This window comes from Eurosta solidaginis, chromosome 3, assembly GCF_040869045.1.
Source record: "Eurosta solidaginis isolate ZX-2024a chromosome 3, ASM4086904v1, whole genome shotgun sequence".
Classification (NCBI taxonomy): Eukaryota; Metazoa; Arthropoda; class Insecta; order Diptera; family Tephritidae; genus Eurosta; species Eurosta solidaginis.
Window position 1 is genome coordinate 216,174,265 of NC_090321.1, and position 23,026 is coordinate 216,197,290.

Sequence of the window (23,026 nt, forward strand, 5' to 3'; positions counted from 1 at the left end):
ACTTGTTTTAAATTAAATTCACTCCGATAATTCTTTCCGACACAATTCCTCTTTAGTACTTTGGCTTATGATCCTCTGTGGGTGCTCCATGGAGTACTACAGTGAAAGTACTTTGGAAAGTACTCTCACGTATGTACTCTATGGAATACTCACGAACAAAGTTAGAGCGGGATCACCTGCTCCTCTCCTAGGACATCGCAATGTTAATTGGAGCACATTTTTTGTATGAATACAGATTAGTTTTGGAATACTCCTATACTCCCAAAGGAGTATTCCTTACATTATTTATGGAGTACTCGCGTTTTTTGAAGGGTTGACACGATACTCTCTCATTTATATTACAGATAAATCCCTCGCGCCAGCTGAAGCGGGTGCCAGAGCAAAAAATGTGCCAGCTAAAACGAAAAAGGGGCCAAAAATTTCGGTAAACTTTAGTTTGACCTACAACTGTAGAATAGCGTTCAAAAATTATGGGGATAAGGACAAAAATACTTGTTTTAGTGTAAATATTATTACTTCGAAGGCGGAGGGTAAATTTTATTTCCCATTCAAAAGTTATCACTAAAAACAGGTTTTGTAAATATGAAGTCCCGATGCAACCAGTCCATTTTGATCACAGAACCTGAAACGTCAGACATGTAGGATAAGCTCTATCCATTAAATGATGTTAATTATTATATCTTAGGTCCGATTTACTTAAATTTCAAAAGGGTATATGGTTTTCGCTGTGAGTTAAATGCGTTACAAGATTTGACTAATTAATTTAATCAAAATGTAAATTTTACTTAGATTTGATTATATTTAACTCTAACTAGTCGTATTTGTTTTTAGTTTGGCAATGCTGCCTTTAATAAACCTACTTTTTCAAAAATAGATGTCGCTGTTAGCCTTTCGCCGTATGAGTTAAATGAAATACAACGGCGACATCTGCCTATCACATTTCTCGTGTGCGAAAATATCACGACATCTGCTTCTCAAGTCTCTCTATAGCCGTGTTTTTTTTCCACGTAAAAGTCTATACGCTTAAACTTTATATGGACTGCTAAGAGTCAAACTTTAAATACACCTCTGAAATTGCTGCGCATAAAATGTGTACTACTAAATTTCAATACACATTATACTCAGATGTAACTGAAATATCTGTTTTTGGTTCACCCTCTACACTACTTCTATGTATTCTATGTGAGTCCACAATTCATCGCAACTGATTTAGCTATATGTTATACCCTATAGCCCTCAGAGGGTTGTGTCTCCGCTTTTCGGTACACCCTGTGAATGTAGCTAGTTATTTAACCACTGCCGCTAGATGGGTCTCCTTAGCATTATCTAAGCGAGGATAGGCTGTTTTTTTAAAGCGCAAACGTATACGTGTATATAGAAAAACACGGCTAATGATCCAGGGCATTTGTGTGAGAATTGAGCGCGAGCCGGAGCTATAAAACTCACTGGATGACGGCAATTGACCACCAAATCTATTTACATTTTTTATCAATATCACAAGTACAAGTTTTCCAATTTTTATAAAAATAAAACAAAATAACACAATGATTGATCCGAATTTCATTGAAGTTAACGAGATTACTGGTTATTGGACATACTTAGCAAGCGTAAGTAATTATTTTACTTAATAATAAATATATATTTGGTGAATGTATTAACAGATTGATTGGAAAGATCCATGGCTTATAGCACTCTTGCTTCTTCACATTTTGACGACTGTAACAACATTGTTGACAAGGGATTATACCAATTTTCAAATGCTTCTATTTCTTGTACTATGTAAGTCAAGGAAATTTGACTAAATTTTTTCTTTTCTCATATTCTATTGTTCTACGTTCCAGTATCAGCGGCCTATTGTTCAGAAAGCATTAATGAATTCGCTGCAAGCAGATGGAAAATTTTCTCGAAACAGCAATATTTCGACAGCAATGGTCTTTTTATTTCAACCGTGTTTTCTACACCCATTTTACTTAATTGCATGATTTTAATTGTGCGAATAATATAAGCTTAACAAACTACGCTCTAGAAATTAATGAATTGTTTTTATTTCTTCAGGCTAGCTGGCTGTACAACTCAACACAACTGATGGTTAAATTAGGCAGAGCAAAACTGGTGCAGCGAGTTCAAGTGGAGCAAGACCAAGAGCTTCAAAACACTAAAAATGTGAAATCCGAATAAATTGAATTTTATTTTTGTGATCTAAAACTTAGTACGTACATTTACATACACACGAATATACGCTATAATTATATATATATCTTTAAATAATTAAACCCCTTCGATCTTTAACTTTGTCAGGAGTAGCTGTGCAGAAACTCCCTGCAGCTCAATCATATTAGTTTAATCCATTGTTAAATATGGTTGAGTTTAAAATACACGCAGCAAGAAATTTCATGGCATCGTCTGCTGAAATTCATTAAACAATGTCGGGAGAGGTGTCAACAGACGCGCTTTTGATCCTGGACAACGAATCCGAAAGCGGAAATAGAAAATTTTATTGAGAAATTCGCAAAACTGAAAATTTTCACATGGTTCCAGTTTTGATGTATCGATATGGCAAGAAACCAAAAACCATTTGGTTGGCTTTGGTTATGGCTAGGGCGTTATGGTTTGTCACCATTGTCCAATTACATTACTTTCCATAAGGTTGGTTGGATCAGCTGTTTTATATGGATGTGGGTACGACAAGGTCTTGAAGGCGGTACGACTATGGCAAGTATGTCCAGACCATTGTAAACTTTACCAAGTAGCGCAACTAACAGCTGATCGCTCAAAATTTGCACACACACACAAACATCAATGGCCATATTACGGAAATCTTAGGGAAATTGAAGTTAAATTTTGAAACAGACATAGGTTAGGTTAGGTTGGGTGGTAGCTTCCCTGATAGAGGAATCTCACTTGGACATCATGACGGTCCGTTGTGATACCACATATAATAAACTAAACTAACGGTGACGTAGATATAACTACTTAGAGAATCGTTGGGTAGCAACGATAAAGTTCCGAATGATCCCGATCTCAACCTTGGATAGCTCCTCGGGAGATCCAAGTGAGTCACGACCGAAATACTTTCGCCTAGTTCTGGCAAAAGCTGGGCAGTCAAGCATAAAGTGATTTGGTGATTCCACCTCATCATCCTCCATACAGCTGCAGCAGGATGGAGTTTCCAATATATTGAGACGTACCGCATGGATACCCATGGGACAGTGCCCTGTCAAAACCCCAATGACCATTGATAGGTGAGCCTTAGTGAACCCAATTATTTCAGCAGACCTCCTGCCATCCACTTTCGGCCAGAAAGATCTTGATATCCTACAAGACGTAGTGTCCGCCCAACGTTTGCTGAGCTGACTCAAGGCCCAGCTATGGAAGAGCAATCCACAGGTGGCTAGCGGAATCCCGAAATCCCTACAGCCATCTTCATCCGGTTCTGTTGTACCGATTCGGGCTAAGAGATCCGCTTGACAGTTACCCGGAATATCACTATGGCCCGGGACCCAGATAATCTTAATTGTAAAATAATTCGATGCAATCGCAAGTGTGGTCAGGCACTCCCAGACCACCCTCGATCGCACTGTAGTTGAGCTCAAGGCCTTTATAGCCGCTTGGCTATCAGAGTAGATGTTAAATTCCCTAACCGTAGTAGCGCTGGATAGCATTTCATCCACCGCATCCTTAATCGCAGCAACTTCCGCTTGGAATACACTGCAGTGATCAGCCAACTTAAACTTGTGGCTTACATTTAGCTCTTGACAAAAGACCCCCCGCCAACCTTTCCGTCCAACTTCGACCCATCCGTGAACAAGTTAACCGGTCCCATGCCCCAGATAATTCCTCTTCTGCACTCCTCCCTCGGGGGAATGACTGGGAGTGAAGGTTGTATAGGGAGCGGCCACCGGCATGCAATAGTCCGTCCTGTCCGGGATAAAGTCGGAGCTAGTAAGAAGGCTAGAGTGTCCGAAATCAGAAAGCCTGACCAACGACCGGGCCGCGGCTGCCTTTCCCGCAATATCTACTGGATGTATATTCAGCATGACATTCAGTGCCAAGGTAGGTGTTGTTCTCATAGCGCCACTGAAACCGATAAGCGCCGTCCGTTGCACTGACACTAGCATTTTGGAGGTGCTCGCCGTGTCCAGTGCTTTCCACCAGACCAGAACCCCATATAGCAGAATCGGTTTGACCACCATTGAAACAGACATAAAATGTTATAATTTTGGAATATATAGCATCTAGGACACCTTAATTGCAGTAATTGAAAGAAAATGTTTGGTTATACTCAAGTATTTAATTATTTTTTCTAAATTTATCTTTAATATTGATACCATGATTGATCCAATGCAACTCTGGTCTTCCTACTGTTCTTCATTCCACTCCATTTGAGTGCCTATTTTCACGGCTTGCGAGTGCCCTTCACTCTATTCGCAACATAACCTCGAACTAAGCTGCCAAACTATATAGTAGACAATGGTCCAGACATTTAACGATACTGAGCCGTACATATTGAACTTTAAATGAGGGTTGGTTCCGTTGTGGTGCAATCGTGTAAATATACCACGCTTTCTAATGGACAGTAATCCAGATCGCAATACAAAAAAATTTAAATTTGCGTTTTCCTTTTCATCCATTGTGACAGGAAAACTTTTCACATGCGTTCTTTCAAAGTGACGCCAGCGCCATAACGATTGTAATTTATCAAGTAGCGCAACTAACAGCTGATCGGTGAAAATTCTCATATTCACGCACAGTTCTCGACTCAGTTTCAAAAAAAAAAAACTATTATTAAACTCAAATTTTAAAGTGAGATAATACTTACGAATTTATGTATATAGAATGTATGGGCGTTTTTTTGTTATTAAAACAATAGTTTTATATTAAAGCTTTTATCATTTTTTTAACTTTAAAAAAACTCCGAGCACCATTCCTTCATTATATGACATTCGACTTCCTAGTCCACTGCCTTCCACTCTATTCGCAACATAACCTCTATTTAAGCTGCCGAACTATATAGTAAACAATGACCATGGTTCAATTATATGGTTGGCTCATCTCATCAGCTGATTTTATTTATTTCATTGCATGGCCGAAGGGATTGTCAAAAGGAGATGGCAAACTCAAAATGAAACCAACACATTGGCAACATTTTCTTACATATACAAAAACTGCTAAGTTTTATTTTTCCATTCCATACCATTCGCACCAACACCAATACACAGATTTTGACAATTTGAACAGACATATTAGGGGGACTCATGATAGCATATAAACTTATAAGGTGTAAAATTATATCCATTTACACACGCGGTTATATGAACGCACCTAGTAATACACTTGATAAACTTGATTGTTTTTCAGCTGTATTATTTCCAAAAAAAATTTTTTGATTTTTATACAAATAAAAAAATACCAAGATTAAGTGAAAACTAAAACGCCTTTACTTGCTGATGTTGGAGATTTTTGATGAAAATGCCGTCTGTAATGTCTGCAAGGTTGCATTCCTTTGAGTTTACCGCGTTTACACAATGAAATGGGCGCGTAAATTTATACAAATTAGGGGGACTCATGTAACCGTATAAATGCCTTATAAAGTGTGTAAACAAGCTGTCAAATTTTGTATGAAAAATCATTTACACAATTTGTATAAATTTACGCGCACATTTCATTGTGTAAACGCGGTAAACTCAAAGGAGCGCAACCTTGCAGACATTACAGCAGGCATTTTCGTCAGAAATTTCCAACATCAGCAAGTAAAGGCGTTTTAGTTTTGATTTTTCACTTAATCTTGGCATTTTTTAATTTGTATAACAATCAAAAAAATTTTGTTTGGCAATAATACAGCTGATAAACAATCAAGTTTATCAAGAGTATTACTAGGTGCGTTCATATAACCGCGTGTGTATATTGATATAATTTTACACCTTATAAGTTTATATGCTTTCATGAGTCCCCCTATTGTGTAAATGATTTTTCATACAAAATTTGACAGCTCGTGCGTAAACTAGATAAATTTATACGCTTACACACTTTATAAGGCATTTATACGGTTACATGAGTACCCCTAATGAAATGTGCGCGTAAATTTATACAAATTGTGTAAATGATTTTTCATACAAAATTTGACAGCTCGTGCGTAAACTAGATAAATTTATACGTTTACACACTTTATAAGGCATTTATACGGTTACATGAGTCCCCCTATTTTGTTGCTTTACAGATGAGCCAACCATATAATTGAACCATGGGTTCAACTACAAGGCATGCTTAACCAACGAACCGATATCATTTCGTTACGAAATGACTTTGCTTAGTTTATTAAAGTTGATTATCGTAACGAAATGATACCTGTTCGTTGGTTAAGCATGCGTGAACTACACAAATCACACACAAGATTGCGCATTGCGCATGTAAACAAAAGATCAGCATGGAATGAAACATAAAACTTAGCAGTTTTTATATGTGTAACAAGGCGAATTCAGTACCAGGTGTTTGCCAACATCCGGTGGCAAAATCCTGAGCCAGATAACAACAACGATTTGAGCCAGATAACAACAACGATTTGAGCCAGATAAATCCAGATAGAAGTCTGGTTCAATTTCTGAGCCATATAATTTGTTAATTAGTTCTTTTTAGTTTGGCAATGCTGCCTTTAATAAACCTAATTTTTCAAAAATAGATGTCGCCGTATGAGTTAAATGAAAAACAGCGGCGGCGTCTGCCTATCACATTTAACGTGTGCGAAAATTTCACGACATCTGCTTCTCAAGTGTCTCTGATCCAGAGCATTCCCGTGAGAATTGAGCGTGAGCCGGAGCTGTAAAACTCACTGGTAGACGGCAGTTCTTATCCCAACAGCTGATTGCTTCTTCTTGGTTATTTTCCATACAGCGCCTTGTACTTTAATATGTCAGTTAATCGAAATCAATGAAAATTTTCTTTTGACTTGACATTCTTCTACACGGCGCATTGGTTGAATTCGCTTTGCCACCCCCTGGTAGGATTCTTGATATGATGTGTAAGAAAACGGTGCCAATGTGTTGGTTTCTTTTTGAGTTTGCCATCTCCTTTTGACAATCCCATCGACCATGCAATGAAATAAATAAAATCAGCTGATGAGATGAGCCAACCATATAATTGAGCCATGGCCATAACGACGCAAAGTCGAATGTGTTCGGACTTTAAAAGTCACAAAACTTTAAATTTTTCCACAGAATTGGATCAGGTCCACCTTTGTATGAGTGAGCAGCGTGCCCCTCTGAGCGAAAATAAATATTTTTTTTGTGCTAAAACTAGAAAGCTACGGAAGAGAAGAAGTAATTTTATACGACAGCATGACACTGCAAATACGCGTTCAAATATATCGAGAGAGATGTCAAAAGACGCGTATTAATCGCAGTATTAATAATCCGAAGCCGGAAAATAAAAATTTTAACTGGTTCAAAAGATATTAATGAATAACCGAAAAATGACCTGCGGGTCCCTCCGAAACCGGGGATGGGGTCCATAGTATTGTTGCGCAGAACACATTTCTGCGTAGGCGGCCTACGGCCGCGCTTATAAAAAATTACCCTGGGTGGGTCCAACACCGGTTTAGAGACCAAAACTATATCCACGCAAAACACTTATGTTCACAATTTTTTTGTGGGTAAAACAAAATTGCAACAACCACATGAAAATCGCCAACTTCAACTGAAAATATCTCCGGACAGAGATTACAATTTTCCGCCTTCGGATTGTTGTTGTCGAGATTAATACGCGTCTTTTGACACCTCTCTCGATATTTTTGGACGCGTATTAGCAGTGTCATGTTACCGAGGAAAAAATTAGTTTTGGCATCTAGGAGGATCCCTCTACCTACTCTTATTTATATTTATGGTAGTAGTGCATTTTACGGTACCCACCGAAATTTGGGCCAAGATTTTCGAGTGAGGTATCAAAAGACGCGTATTAATCTCGAGAACAATAATCCGAAGGCGGAAATGAAAAATTTTATCTCTGTCCGGAGATATTTGCAGTTGAAGTTGGCGATTTTAATGTGGTTGTTGCTGTGTTGATACCCACAAAAAAAATTGTGCATCACCGTGGCGGTAGCAAAAATACTATGGATCCCACCCTCGGTTTTGGGACCCGCGGGTATTTTTTCGGTTTTTCGTTAATATCTTTTGAACGGGTAAAAAAAGTTAACTTCCGCTTGATCTAGACGTGAATACGCGTCTTTTGGTACTTCACTCGAAAATTTTGGCCCAAATTTGGGTGGGTACCGTAAACTGCACTATTACCATATTTATTGTTAAAGCTTGGTGCACTAATGGAAATTATTACAAATTATTACTCCCGTAAAACTCCTTAAAGTATTCAAATAATTTGTTAAGGTTTCGAGCCCAGCTCCTCGGGGTAAAGTGCGAATTCGTCCATCAAATATCATCCCTAATCGCCTTTCTTTTTGTATGACGCTTCGCTTTTTTTTTTTTTTTGTTGTAGATATTTGGCCCCCCATGACATACGCTTCTCGTAGGCTGATTATTATTATTTTTTTGCACTTTTACAGACGACTGGCTGATAGTGCAGTGTTTTGAGATGATAAAAATATATAAAATAAATATATTCCGTTGTAAAAAGATTTGCCCAAATAGAAATAATTAAAAAGTAAATATATGAAACACTAGAAATTTCAAATATTCGAGAAAAGAAAAACAGCATAGTTCGTCGAAGCCTGAAAACGTGTGTGTACTTATTGTTGGTAGTTCGACGTCAAATTTAAAGCAATCAAGCAGCAAAATACAGACACAAGAAGGACAAACGGAGGCCATCGTAGTGCACACACCTAAACAGCCACATTACCGGCAATTACAAGAGCACGTCGTATATTAAAATACCCAAGATGAAATACATATCTTGTTCTGTTTTAAAAATGTCAGGATCATCGTCAACGTTATTGTTGGTACTCATGTTGTTGCTCAGTCGGGCTGCCGGCGATATAAATAGAAGTAGAAGTTATAGTGAGCAGCATACGCCATCATCATCTAGTTTGAAAACATCAGCCGCTATGGCAGATGCAGGTACAAGTGATGAATTGCAACGTAGTTTGCGTTTTGAACCGCCAACATTGGACTTTGGGGAAGCGTGCCCAGTTGGAACGGCCCGTGCGCATACGGTGACGCTTGTCAATCAAAATTCAAATCGTAGCGTGTATTTAACTTCTGTGTCGGGACGTACACCAACGTTCTATTCAAGTTTTTTCGAAGCGAAAGTAGTGCCACCACAAGGAAATACCACATTTCATGTTGTTTTTCTTCCGCGCGCGCATGGAAGCGTCGCTACCAATCTACTAATACACACATCATTTGGCCAAGCAAGATTGCAAGTACGTGGCGAAGGACGTGACTGCCCGTATAGACTAAAGCCGTTAGTAGGTATTAAAGCACCACTCAATGCAACAATCGCACCCGAAATACAAATGTATAATCCACATAATAGGCCACTTCAAATACTTGAGGTATGTATACAACACATCTAAAGTAAGTTTTTGTTTGTAATTTACTAGAATTTATAACAAAGTTTTCATATAATTTGCGTAAGAGATATGAGACGAATTTATTTCAGAGGACATACAAATAAGTGTTTCGTACCGTGTCGGTACTCGCCATATTCTTAACTGTTTAACTCCTAGTGTAAAACGAGACTTTTGACCAGGTTTTTAAATTAATAATTTTTTGCTACTTGGAGGTATCGGATAGAAATTTATATCTCTGTTTCTGATCCATTGATTAAGCAGTGGGAGTCACTATTTAGCTACAACTTGAAGACATGTCATTACATTTCTTGATTTATCCAAAACCAAAGTAGCTTCCCCTTCATGTGTGTTATAGATATAAAAATATTAAAGTGCATCTAAAATCTTCTTGTGCCTACTGATTAGAGATTTTCATCAGTAGCTCCTTGCGAATGAACTGTCCTTCATTCACTTACTCATGTGAGGCTTCGAACCTAACCCCGGTCTTTGACTTTGTAATGCTACGTTTGCCGAAAAAAAATAAAAATACCTAAAATGGTGATACTTTTGTCTGTATGTCTCGTGCAAAGTGTAGTTTCACCGAAGGAGATGCTCTGGGCCAACTCCTCATCGGCGACACGATCTCTTTAAATCATTCGTGGCTCCTTGTTGTTCATACACAAAGGCGCCTTACGGCGCTATTAATCGGCTATGTTTCTCGTGGCACAGTTTGAACGATTACCGTCAATGTTGGCCTATTGTTGATCGCTCAAAGGACGCCTCCAGTTTTTTCAGCTGTTTGTAAAAGCTACAATTTCCAAAGTGTGAACAGTAGCAATCCGACCACCAGCCGCTATCACGCCTCCTGGCCCTCATACTATATGCCAGCACAGAAGCTATAGCACTGCAACTTCGATCTCATACTTTCTTCGACGTTACTTCTTAGAAGCTCTAGGTGTAGCTCCGAAGACTTTGATAGGCTATAATAAATGTGATTCACTCCAAGGGTGTTGAATAGTGAAGTGTGAAAATCAAAATTAACATTTCAGACGTTCTTTTATAGTTTCGCAAATAACCATCAAAGGTTTGCATATAAGGCCAAGTGATTCTTCAAACCCTTCTCATACGTACATATGTATTCAACTTAAGTATCAGGTGAGAATCATTTCAAAGAAGTATTTAAAGCGTGGAACTTACTTAAAATAATTGTGCATCATTGACTTCGCTTCTTCTTTTAGACAATCGGGATATAATATTTTTTTAAAAATCGGCACCTTTTTTGGATAACTTGCTTTAACTTTTAATAACTTGAGGACAATTTGAAAACATGTTCGAATTGGGTCATTTTATTTGAATTCATATTTCTTTATTAATTTTCTGAAAAAAAATTATGCAAAGTGAGAATTTAAATTTATTACATAACTTTTCTTTTATTGTTTTTTTTTTTAATAATTTATTGAATTCGGTGATGCAAAATCCATTGTTGTTGTAGCGATAAGGTTACTGCCCGAAGGCTTTGGGGAGTGTTATTGATGTGATGGTCCTTTGCCGGATACAGATCCGGTACGCTCCGGTAACACAGCTCCATTAAGGTGCTAGCCCGACTATCTCGGGAACGATTTATATGGCCACATTAAACCTTCAGGCCATCCCTAGGCCATTAGGAGTTTGGGGTCGCCAGAGCCACGTCTGTTAGTGAAACGGGATTCGCCGCTCGAAAGTGAGGTTGACAATTGGGTTTGGAGAAGCTTTATATTGCGCTGGCAACCTGAAAAGGTTGCGCTACACAACCTCTTGAATCTGGTATTTTAGTCGCCTCTTACGGCAGGAATACCTACGGCGGATATATTCTAACCCCCTAACCCGCTGGGGGATGCAAAATCTTGGCATTGAAAGCGGCTGTTATTTTAAATCACTTTTGAACGAGTTAAACTTCGCGATTTGATTTTTATAACTGGCAGTGATGCGCATCCGTTGATACCCGTTTCGACCATAACTTACCAATTATCGACATGAACAATCAGCCTAGACAGTCTTAAATGAGTAGAAAATATTGTACCGCGATGAACGCCGTCGCCACCGCCGCCGCGTCGTTGTTTTTGGCATTCGGCGGAGGCGTGCAAAAAACGACCAAAATCGGCGGCGGCGGGCTTTATCCTTACTACTGATATACATATTTTTAATGCTTTTCAGGTTTACAGCAGCGGTGGACATTTTCAATTAGAATTGCCGAGTGGTGGACAAGAAGGTCCTCAAACCTTATGGGAGATACCGCCATATGAAACTAAGCCTGTTATACGTATACGTTTTCATGCGCGTTCAGCTGGTAATTACACCGCCTACATACGCATCAAGATATCCGAGCAGGTGAGCGAAGGTGCAGCCGACGCTTTGGGCAACAATGGCAATGTGCTGGTTATACCAGTTGAATTTGAAATACTGCCGCAACCCGGATTATATGCTGATAATCCAGTTATTAATTTTGGGCGCTTGATGGCAGAAGCAACAGAACGCGTTAATAACTTAAAAACATTACAAATTAAACTACAACTACACAGTTCTTATATACGCCAACATTATCGTTTACTCGATTATAAGCTCAAAAATATGCCAGGTCTTACATTCGATCCCAAAGATGGTGTTGTTATATTGGAATCAACACTATTTGAAAGCACAACAATTTTAGATGAAGTAATGCTATTGCGTAGCATACCAATTACACCGCTACCAGAGAATATAACCACCCAACACCCAAAACCAATCGAATGTACGGTGCTAATACGTGCTGAGGTGTTTAAAGGTGCATTACATTATGATGGTAATACAACAACATTTGTAACGCAGGCAACGTTTGGTACACGTGGCGGTAATAAACGTACTTTAGTAATACGTAACGATTTTGATGAACCAATAGCATTGTTGAATGTCAGTTTACCACAATATGATGTAGAAAATCGTGCTTTACGAGCTCAAATAAGTAGCGATTATTTGGATGCTATTGCCACAGGCGGCTCGTTGGTGCTATCTCGTGGTAGCTCTCTAACTTTGCTGCAATTACAAATGCTCAATTCAAGTATGGTGTATAAAACAAATTTACTTATACGCACGAATATTACCCATATTGAAGTGCCATTGGTTGTTTGTGGTGGTCGTCTACATGTATCCACTTATGATACAGCACGCATACAAGCTATTGCGGCGTATAATGTTGATCTAAATTTGGGTGCCATACCATTAGCTGAGACATCACACAATGGTTATATAGTTTTACATAATCGCAATCCATTGCCTGTGAAATTGAATACATGGCATTTTCAATCACCACAAGGTGTATATTTTCATACAACATTTCGTGGCTGTTTGCGTCCGAGTTCTTTGCGTGCATTGCATAATGCTACACTAAAATTTGAATCGGCTAAATTTAAATTGTGTACACAGCTGGAAGAGGGTGATGTGGCCGTTTTTCAAATTACCATACAATCGTATATAACCGAACAGCATCAGTGTACTTTAAAAATATGGACAACATACGAGGAGATAACGACGACAGTGCGGTTTCGCACATGGATAGGCAAGCTGGAGGTGGATCAGGAGCATTTATATTTTAACAATTGTTTCCCGGTAAATATTTTTGTACGATGTTTTATCATATTTAGCTTCTTCGGACAGGGTACAATCACCCGTTTGAAAACTTAAATATTAAAAATCTAAATCAATGTTTAATAAAAATGTATGAGATTTGTTTTCAAATCGCATATCTTTTCCCATCGCAATACAGAACCCCTTTTCTAAAATGTTTAGATACTGACTTGTAGGAACTTTTTCATGGACTCGCATTTTCTATCGATGGCTGAGTGAAATGATGACTGGATTTTAGATTCGAAAACGCTTATTTCGGCGAATTTTTGAAGAATGCCTAACTGAAAATTCGGTGGAAGAACGCCCTGTTTCAAAACAGGGATAGAATGTTGATAACCAAAACATCTGCGATAGAATGCCTTAGCTGGATTCAGATAGCGGATGTTTCTGAAAACTTTCTAAGAAGTGCGTTTTTTTTTTTATTAAAAATTCTAATCCGTTTTGAAAACAAAAATGTCTAATTCAGGATAATTCCTCAGTTGATATCATTCTACTTTCTCTAAATTACTATTGTACTGTCTAATATATTTTTGTATGTTATTTTTACAGGGAAAACACTGCACAGCCGAATTGACAATTCGATCTACTTTCCAGCATCCTATACACATAAGCTCAATAAATTTTACTGAAGAAGGTCTTCATTTCGAAGATTACGTGGCGAATGGTTCAACCATTGTAGGCAATGCATTAACGAAAGTTGGACGTATACACTTTGAACCGTCGTTGTTGTGTCAGCAGCGTTGCTATATACCACAAGATGAGCGCACTAATATGATAGCCTTCCCGGCGCCGGAAAATACGCGTGGCGGTGTCAATAATAATCTACATTTTGATGAAACAGAGTTGCGTCGGCGTACTGAGTTATTTCGTCATTTAAAATATGATATCCAAAACATTGCCTTCACGCTTAACAGCAATGAGTTACGTCAATTTTTGCTCGAGTTAATTATAGATATTGAATGGCCAAAGTTTGTTGCAGGCAAGCAACTGTTACCCACTATAGAAGTTGGTAAAATGCAAGAGGTGCAAGTGCTCTTGAGTAATCCCGCTGATACACCAGTGCTAATCGATTACTTTCTTTCTGATCCGAAATATGCGAAAGAGACCCAATTATCATTACCCCTAGAAGTTGTGGACATTTCACCACATTGCTATTTAACAGATAAAGAAGTATTCTCGCTGCCAGCAGGTATTCCCCGACATCCCATACTTTTGCCAGCGCACACCAGTTTGCCAGTGAGGATACGTTTTGAGGCGCCATTAGTTGATACTTATTGTACGCTGTTGCATATACGTAACAATTTGACGCTATATGAGGCAGTGTGGGTGAGCGCCAAAGTTGTGCAATCACAATTTCGTATTGGTAATCGTAAGCCGGGTTCAAATACAACGTTGCCTTTTGAATTCAATGAAAAACATTTTGCGGTTTGTAATTATCAACCGCAAACGCCTGCACAACACGAAACAAATATTGATGGCATTGAAGTGGCCGATTTACGAAAGTATCCAAAGGTTGCTTTGAGGCGCACATTTACCGCGCGCAATACTGGTGAAATGCCAATATTGATAAAGACATTTCAAATTGGCGATCAATTTTGCAACGGTTATGGTTTTAGTATAACAAATTGTAGCAGCTTTGTGTTAAACGTTAATGAAACGCGAAAGCTTGAGTTTGTATTTACACCCGATTACACTTTATCACGAATTGCAATACCGCTGCGCGTGCACACGAACCTCTCTTACGCTGTGTATTATAATTTGGTTGTGCAGCTCCCACCGGGTACGATTGAACGGTGCGCTGCTTTGGTACCACGCCCAACGTGGGAGGAACGCATACGCAATTCAGCCATTGTATTATTGGCGACCACATTTGTGTTTGTATTTCTTGCCGCGCACATTGACTATCGCAATATATTGCGCTGTCAGACGGTACTTTATGAGGCGCGGGATAAAGGTTCTGTATATCCAACTTTTAATTTGCGTAATATTGCTTTAAAAGCACAAACGTCAGCGCATACTCCAGATGACGAGCAACAGCAAACGAGTGCGTATGCGCAAACCCAGCGACGTCAGCCACAACAGGCTAAAAATAGTACAAGTAGTAGTAGCAGCAGCAGTAGTAGCGTCTGTGGTAACCATTTCAACGGCGCCACAGGCAGTAATAATGCGGCCGGTGTAAAAAAGCGCGGCGTGAAGCGCCAAACAAACGCGAATAGTAATGTAACTACGTCACGTGTAAGTTTACCATGGTCTTTAGATTTAAATGCGTTCAAAGGCGGCGTATCACTAGCGAAGACGTCAGCTGATAATGATAGAGGGGGTAATGGTGGTGGATCAAACTGTGCGCAACAGATGGGTGCTAGTGAAAGCGGTGGAAAGAAAGGCATAAAAACACTTACGTCAATGAGGGCACAACAAACGCACAATGAAAAATTGGAAAAAGGCGTGGTGGACACAGTTGGCATAGCAACAACTTCAATCGGCGGCAGTAATTCGAACAGCGGAGGAGGACAAAGCAAAAAAATACCCGCTCAGCCTCAGGGGGGAACTTCGCCGCAGCAACACCAACAGCCGCGAAGTACGCGTAGGACTAAAAATGCTCCGGCATCTGCAGCGCCAGTCACTGAGAAAGAAGTAGCGAATGCTAACGCTGGTAATTTGAAGTCACAAGTGAACGGCGCTGGTTATATCAAAAGTGCACGTAGTCAAAAAGCAAGTAATAGTGAACCTGTAGTGAATCATATTGGTAACACTAAAGGTAATGCTTTTTCCGATGCGATTGCAGCTGCAGGCGGCGCGCCGCCAACAACACCTTCGCCATCCGCCAAGGAAGTAATCGCGCAAACTATCACAACGGGCGCAAAACATGGAAAAACACCGGGACGCGAACGACGTAAAGATAAGGATGCTCAAAGCAGCTCCAGTAATAATGGAAATGACGCTCCGACCTCCAATTGCTCATCATCAAACTCGGCTGGCGGCTCGTCAAGCGCATCACGACGCGCTGAACGTAGAAGTCGTCAGCGTGCAGCAGCAGCATTGCGCACCTTAAATTTTGGCGATGCGTCAGCCAACGCTTCTGCAGGAACACGCGCCAAGAACACTAATGGCAATGACAACAATAATAGTAGTGGTGGCGGAAGCGCTTCTGGCATAAATGGCTTATTGAGCTGCTTAACTACAGCATGGGATACTGGTAGCCCGGCTACTTTCAGCGATGTACTACAAGCACAGCCTGTTAATTTGATTGGAGGAAAAGGTGTGCAGAAGTTAAAGGAACACGCTAATGGTGGTTCCGATCAGAACCGATCCGTTTTCTTTTTTGGAGCGGACAAAGAGAAGGGTGCAGCCGATTACGAAAATGACTATAAGCAGACAGAGCAGAAAAAGCAGGAAAGACATACTTTTGGACAAAAATCGGTTGATATGACAAAAGAAAAAATTACAAATATGAGCGCCACCACTACTGAGTTGGGGCCTATTGGTTCGAAGAAATCGCCATCGTCTACACCAGTCTGGGAGCCAGTTAATAGCAGCTGTAGCAGCAGTGGCAGCAGCAATCATAGTGCGTGTGGTCTACAAATGCCCAAAGCAGTCATACCAACAGGCAACTGTAGCTTCTTCTCCAATCTATTGGGCAATTATGAATATGATGGCAATCGTCCGTTGAGGGGTAAGTGATAATGATGAATTTGTACATTGGAGATAGAGCTCGTGATGTTCGATTAATCGAATGTTCTAATATTCGATTTTCGGAATTCCATTAGTTAATATTGAATAATAGTAAATCGTCTGTTTCGTTGTCATTTCGGGATGGTTTTAGGAGTCTTATCGGGATGGTCGTAGGAACTGTCGGGTTCATTTCGGGATTATTTCAATTTGTGGTCTTTTTCTGATGATCTTGGGGACTATTTCGAGTTTTTTCCAGTGTCATTTAAAGATCACTTTGAGGCAATTTCGGGATAGTTTTGGAGACCACTTTGGGGCTCTTGCGGGGTTATTTCGGGAGCATTTTTGCGATAATTAGGAGGATTTAATTGTAATCTGCTATTAACAGAGTGATCCAAAATGGTATTAAAACAATTTGCTCAAGTATTCCTGGAGCCAAGACGTATAAAAATATGAAATATTGCTTTTAGTTTCACAGAACTGTTTCGAACTCAAAGCTCACGTGTCGGCCGAAAGTAGGGCTGGAACTATCCGCATATTCGAATATTCGGATATTCATATGGATATCCAGTGACACGGATAAAATCCGGACGGAATACGTATCTGGTTAATTTTCGTTTGTGAAACTATCCGGATATCCGGATTTATGAAGATCCGGTTAATAACCGTATTTTTGGATATCCAGTGAAAGCAACAAATTGATGTACCATATATGTTTATTTAACATTAATAACAATAAATTCGCGGTGCATTTAAATCAGTTAACAGTGAATACAAAAAAGGCTCGTATTCAGAAATGTGTAATACGATGTTAAACTATTTTCTTCTTGTTCTGGTGTAAGAAAACAAGTGTCGATATCATTTCCCGACTCAAACAATTTCCGAACAGCGGATATCCGAATTTTCCATTTACGAATCCGGATAGCCGGATATTTTGCATAGCTATCCGGTTTATCCGGATAGATGAAAATCCGGATGCAGTTCACAGCCCTAGCCAAAAGATCAAGTATAACACGTTGGAAAAGTGCGAACGTCTCCTTTATTTTTGAAGCTAAAGCTATTTGCGTTGACCATAAATAGGTTCCCAAAATTATAAAAATTTTGATTTTTGACCAATTTATGACCTTCTTAGTAAAATATTGATATTTCCCGAAAGTTTTGTATACTTACTAATGTTTTTCTTACCAGAATAGGAATACCACTCCAAGATCTCAATTAATACTAATCGATAAAATTAACAAAGATTCAACAAAGAAATATTTGGTATATACATGGCGTAAACGAAATTTTTGTGTATGAACACTTCATACAAAATCAAAGTTCGATTTTGTCAATCGATTAATCGAATAATTTGAGCTGCGATTATTCGAAAAATCTAAAAAGCAACAACTATTCGAATAGCGAAATTCCATTAACAAACGTACAAAAATCTAAAGTCGAATACTCGATTAATAGAATTATTCGAATATTTGTAAGACCGTAAATTTTATTTATATTATTTTTTTTATACATTGTAAGTTGTAGTTCTCAATTGTTTTGTTATTAGGAATAATGGGGCGGGTAACTTTGACATGATCCTTTATTTGAAAATACCACTCAAACTCCAACTCCCGCTCCCAATTCCAATCTCACTCCCACACCCATTCCCTCTCCTACTCCAACTCACTCTTCCAGTCCTAATTCCACCCTCACTCCCTCTCCCAATTCCACTCCCACTCGCGATTCAACTCCCACTCCTAATTCCAATCCAACTCTGACTTGCGATTCCACTCTCCCTCCCACACCTACTACCACTCCCTCTCCTAATTTCTCTATCTCAATCTCTTCTACTTTATATTCCATTTTTCTAATATATCCATACTTTATTCCATTTATCTCCCTCCCACTCCCAAATCCCATTTCCCCTTCCATTATTACTCCCCCTCCCTCTCCAACTTCCCCTTCTCCTCGCACCACCAATAACACTCTCATTCCAATTTCCACCACCTCTCCCATATATGGTATCGCTGTACAAAATATTGAATACCTGCTTCAAAAAATTGCGCGGATGAAGCGAAAATAAGTTTTTATTAATAGAGGGCGTGCCCACCAGCAACTTAAAAAAAATTTTCCTAACCATTTGTGAACCAAAACGAAACTAAAACAAGTAAGGAAGGCTCAGTTCGGGTGTAACCGAACATTACATACTCAGCTGCCAAATTACAGCTTGCAAAACTTTTAAATTACCATTTTTTAAAAGTGGGCGGTGCCACGCCCATTGTCCAAAAATTTACTAATTTTCTATTCTGCGTCATAAGGTCAACCCACCTACCAAGTTTCATCGCTTTATCCGTCTTTGGTAAGGAATTATCGCACTTTTTCGGTTTTTCGAAATTTTCGATATCGAAAAAGTGGGCGTGGTTATAGTCATTTTAAATACCATTCTGAGATAAGTTCCCAGGAACTTATATACCAAATTTCATTAAGATACCTCAAAATTTACTCAAGTTATCGTGTTTACGGACGGACGGCCATGGCTAAATGAATTTCTTTTTTCTCCCAGATCATTTTGTAATATAGAAGTCTATACTATCTTGATTAGTTTATGCCGTTACTGGGTACCGTTATGCGAATAAAATTATTATACTTTGTGAGCTCCGCCCAGCTGAGTATAAAAAATATCGGAATCTGTCAAGCCGTTTTTGAGATTTAACGAGACTAACATACACCAATAAATTTTTATACTCAGCGTGCTTTGCACACAGAGTATATTAACTTTGATTGGATAACGGTTGGTTGTACAGGTATAAAATAATCGATATAGATATAGGCTTCCACATATCAAAATCATCAGTATCGAAAAAGAAAAAATTGATTGAGCCTTGTCCGTCCGTCTCTCCGTTAACACGATAACTTGAGTAAATATTGAGATATCTTCACCAAATTTGGTACACGAGCTTATTGGGACCCAGAATAGATTGGTATTGAAAATGAGCGAAATCGGATGATAACCACGCCCACTTTTTATATATATGTAGTGACTACCCAAATCGAACCCTGCGGCAATATGTGGCAACATCATAGAACAGCTGAGTTTTAGCAACTACAGCCAACGTCTAGTGATACTTTGGATTACAACGCATATATATAATTTTGGGATTTTACTTTGGAAGATAAGACATTGTTTTAGTTGTTTTTTGTTTGTTTTGTTTTTAGTTTAAGTTTGAGTTTTATTAAATAAATATAGAATACTAAACAGCAACATTCTATATATATAACATTTTTGAAAACACAGAAAACCTGAATATTTATTACATAATACACAATGTTGAAATTTGACGTGTGGACTGATATTGCGACTCTTGATAACATTTTGAGAAATTTGTTTAAAATGGGCGTGGCACCACCCACTTGTGATAAAATCAATTTTACAAATATTATTACTCATAAATCAAAAATCGTTAAACCTATCGTAACAAAATTCGGCAGAGAGGTTGCCTTTACTATAAGAAATGCTTTGAAGAAAAATTAACGAAATCGGTTAAGGACCACGCCCACTTTTATATAAAAGATTTTTAAAAGGGTCGTGGACGAATAAAATAAGCTATATCTTTGCAAAGAGAGCTTTATATTAATGGTATTTCATTTCCCAAGTGGATTTATAACAATAAATAGGAAAAACTTCAAATTTTAAAAAATGGCCGTGGCACCGGCCTTTTTATGACTAAGCAATTTTCTATGTTTCGGGAGCCATAACTCGAAGAAAAATTAACGGATCCTAATAAAATTGGGTACACAGATTTTCCCTATAGCAGGAAATATATCTAGAAAAAAATGGACGAGATCGGTTAAAGACCACGCCCACTTTTATATAAAAGATTTTTAAAAGGGTCGTAGAAGAAAATAATAAGCTATAACTTAGCAAAAAATAGTTTTGAATCAATTTCACTTATCAAGTTTTATTGTAAGAGGAAATGGGGAGACATTTTTTTTAAACGGGCGGTGTCACGTGTTATGTAGAAAAGCAATTATCTGAAATGAAATGTACAATTGAAGCTCACGCTGAGTATATAATGTTCGGTTACACCCGAACTTAGACACCTTTACTTGTTATATATACATATAATTTCTGAGATGGCATGAAGCTAGCTCATAATATTTTTTAAAAGTTTCCTGGACTTCCAGTAAGTATTCATGGAAGTGTTCCCGATAAACCGTTAGTTTAGAATATTCGGAACACGTTTGTTTGATACTACCTTACAAGGTCCGAGCGTTCCAAATAAGTATATACATAATGTTTCAAATATAAAACGATTCCACAAGTTCTTAAATGAAGACGAATGTTCCGAACATGCAGAATGAATAAGTTAACAAGCTCAATGAGTACATTTCGTTATGGCTTCTCCTCATCTAAAGACATTTTTAAGTGAATCGATTTATTTATTTATTAGTCTACAAATTTAACTAACTATTAGACTAAATATGGTAACGGATTTACTGTAAAGAAGCATACAAAGTGAACAAAATGTATATTATAAAATACGTATGTATATCAGTTGTCGGGATGGACTGTGATGCCGAGCCACGGGAATTGATTATTAGTGCTGCCGGAATGGACGTGATTTCGAGCAACTGATGCATATTTAACACACAATAGGTAGGGCTGCAATGTGTGGGAGGTTGGAAAGGACGTGATTCCATTGCGCATTTAAGGTAGTCAGTAGATATTTTTTTATTACGAGGAGTGGGTCACACGTTTCAATGTTTTGCAGTGCTTAGTGAAATCAGTACATAGACAACGAAGAGATTGAAAATGTCTAGATGGTCTAAAGGAAACATTAAGTAAAATTTCACCAAACAGAAACGGGCTATTTACCATCCCTCTAATAAGTTTTACTAAAAATAACATACCTACCATCTCCCTAGAACTCTGTAATGTAGGGAGCTGAATTAGTCTTAAACGGCAGGAGTAGGGAGGAAGAATCCTTGAGGGGTCCCACGGTAAGTTCCTTAGCGCAAAACACAGCAATTGCTTTTGAACTGATTCTAATTTATTTTTATTTATTTATTTACTTATATGTCTAATATACAACAGACACTTAAGAATATAGTACAACTAATGTAAATTAAGTATACGTTAAATCTAAATCCAGAAAATTTGAGAAATAGTTGTAATCAGACATAGTTCTACTCAAGGGAGCGTTAGCGCCATAGACTGTTCTGTTAACTCCAGCACGAAAAACAACAAAATTCCGTAAATTTTTGCAGGGCACATTAAAGTTAACTAGCTGAAGTAAGGAAGGGCAATCTATCCTGCCAGAGACAAGACAGTAATAAATGTAACCGATAACAGCGTTCTCCTATCGGATAACGACATCAAACTAATTAATCGACAACGAGCAACGTACGACGGAATCGGTTCAGTAAAGTTAAGAGAGCGTAAAGCAAAACGAACAAAGCACTTTTGGACTTTCTCCAGACGAGAGATATGGATGAATGGTATGGTCTCCAAATGACAGCTGCGTATTGCAGCTTGGAACGGACAAATTTGTCGCAGTGGGTCTGATAACGAGGGTTCCAGATTATCGAAGCGTATTCCAATATTGGCCTCACCAAAGATATAAAGAGAGTTTTAGTAATATATCACGCAACCATCTATGTGCAATTTAATGTCAAGTTTAGGTTCCATCGTACCGCCTAGGTCTACGAAGCTAATGACTTGGTTAATTGTATAATCATCAATCATATACTCGTGGGATTTGTTCAACGATGAATTTTGAATTGGTTAAAGTTTCGTGTGTTCATATGTTTACGAAAGTGCACGATTCCTTGCTGTCCGTACTTTTCATAAAATTACCTTCATTCAGCCACACTAATAGATCATGGCATGGTTAGTCCACAAGAAGGGGGATACTGCAAAATGCACCAACTATCGTGGAATCAGCCTTCTTAATATCGCATATAAGGTCCTTTCAAGTGTATTGTGCGAAAGATTGAAGCCCACCGTGAACCGGCTGATTGGACCTTATCAGTGCGACTTCAGACCTGGTAAATCTACCATCGACCAGATTTTCACAATGCGCCAAATCTTGGAAAAAACCCGTGAAAAGAGAATCGACACACATCACCTGTTGTTGTTGTTGTTGTTGTAGCAATGCTCGCCCCACCTAATAGCCGCGACCGATCACAAATTGTCATCAATATCCTCTAACGGGAGTCCAAGGAAACTTGCCGTTTCAACAGGGG

General features: G+C 38.6%; 2 protein-coding genes across 2 annotated transcripts in view; both read left to right on the top strand.

Annotated features, from left to right (window-relative positions):
• The first annotated feature begins 1,436 nt into the window (after window positions 1-1,436).
• Window positions 1,437-2,251, top strand: Tmem18 (transmembrane protein 18). Its single transcript, XM_067778024.1, has 4 exons — window positions 1,437-1,607; window positions 1,662-1,779; window positions 1,842-1,990; window positions 2,056-2,251. Exons 1-4 carry the CDS (start codon window positions 1,545-1,547, stop codon window positions 2,176-2,178), a joined length of 453 nt encoding a protein of 150 aa, XP_067634125.1. The 5' UTR covers window positions 1,437-1,544; the 3' UTR covers window positions 2,179-2,251.
• Window positions 2,252-8,545: 6,294 nt separating this feature from the next.
• The window catches only part of Tmem131 (Transmembrane protein 131), a 33,477-nt gene continuing 18,996 nt past the window's right edge, over window positions 8,546-23,026 (top strand). The window contains exons 1-3 of the mRNA XM_067775053.1: window positions 8,546-9,496; window positions 11,687-13,114; window positions 13,682-16,805. Coding sequence (XP_067631154.1) covers window positions 8,882-9,496; window positions 11,687-13,114; window positions 13,682-16,805 — 5,167 coding nt within the window. The 5' untranslated portion in view covers window positions 8,546-8,881. The remainder of the gene's footprint in view (window positions 9,497-11,686; window positions 13,115-13,681; window positions 16,806-23,026) is intronic.

Excerpts from the sequence above, each read along its gene's own strand:
- Tmem18 (XM_067778024.1), top strand. The coding sequence starts at position 1,545 with ATGATTGATCCGAATTTCATTGAAGTTAACGAGATTACTGGTTATTGG. Across the intron at positions 1,780-1,841 it reads GCTTCTATTTCTTGTACTAT|TATCAGCGGCCTATTGTTCA; the intron begins GTAAGTCAAGGA and ends TCTACGTTCCAG. Across the intron at positions 1,991-2,055 it reads TTAATTGCATGATTTTAATT|GCTAGCTGGCTGTACAACTC; the intron begins GTGCGAATAATA and ends TTATTTCTTCAG.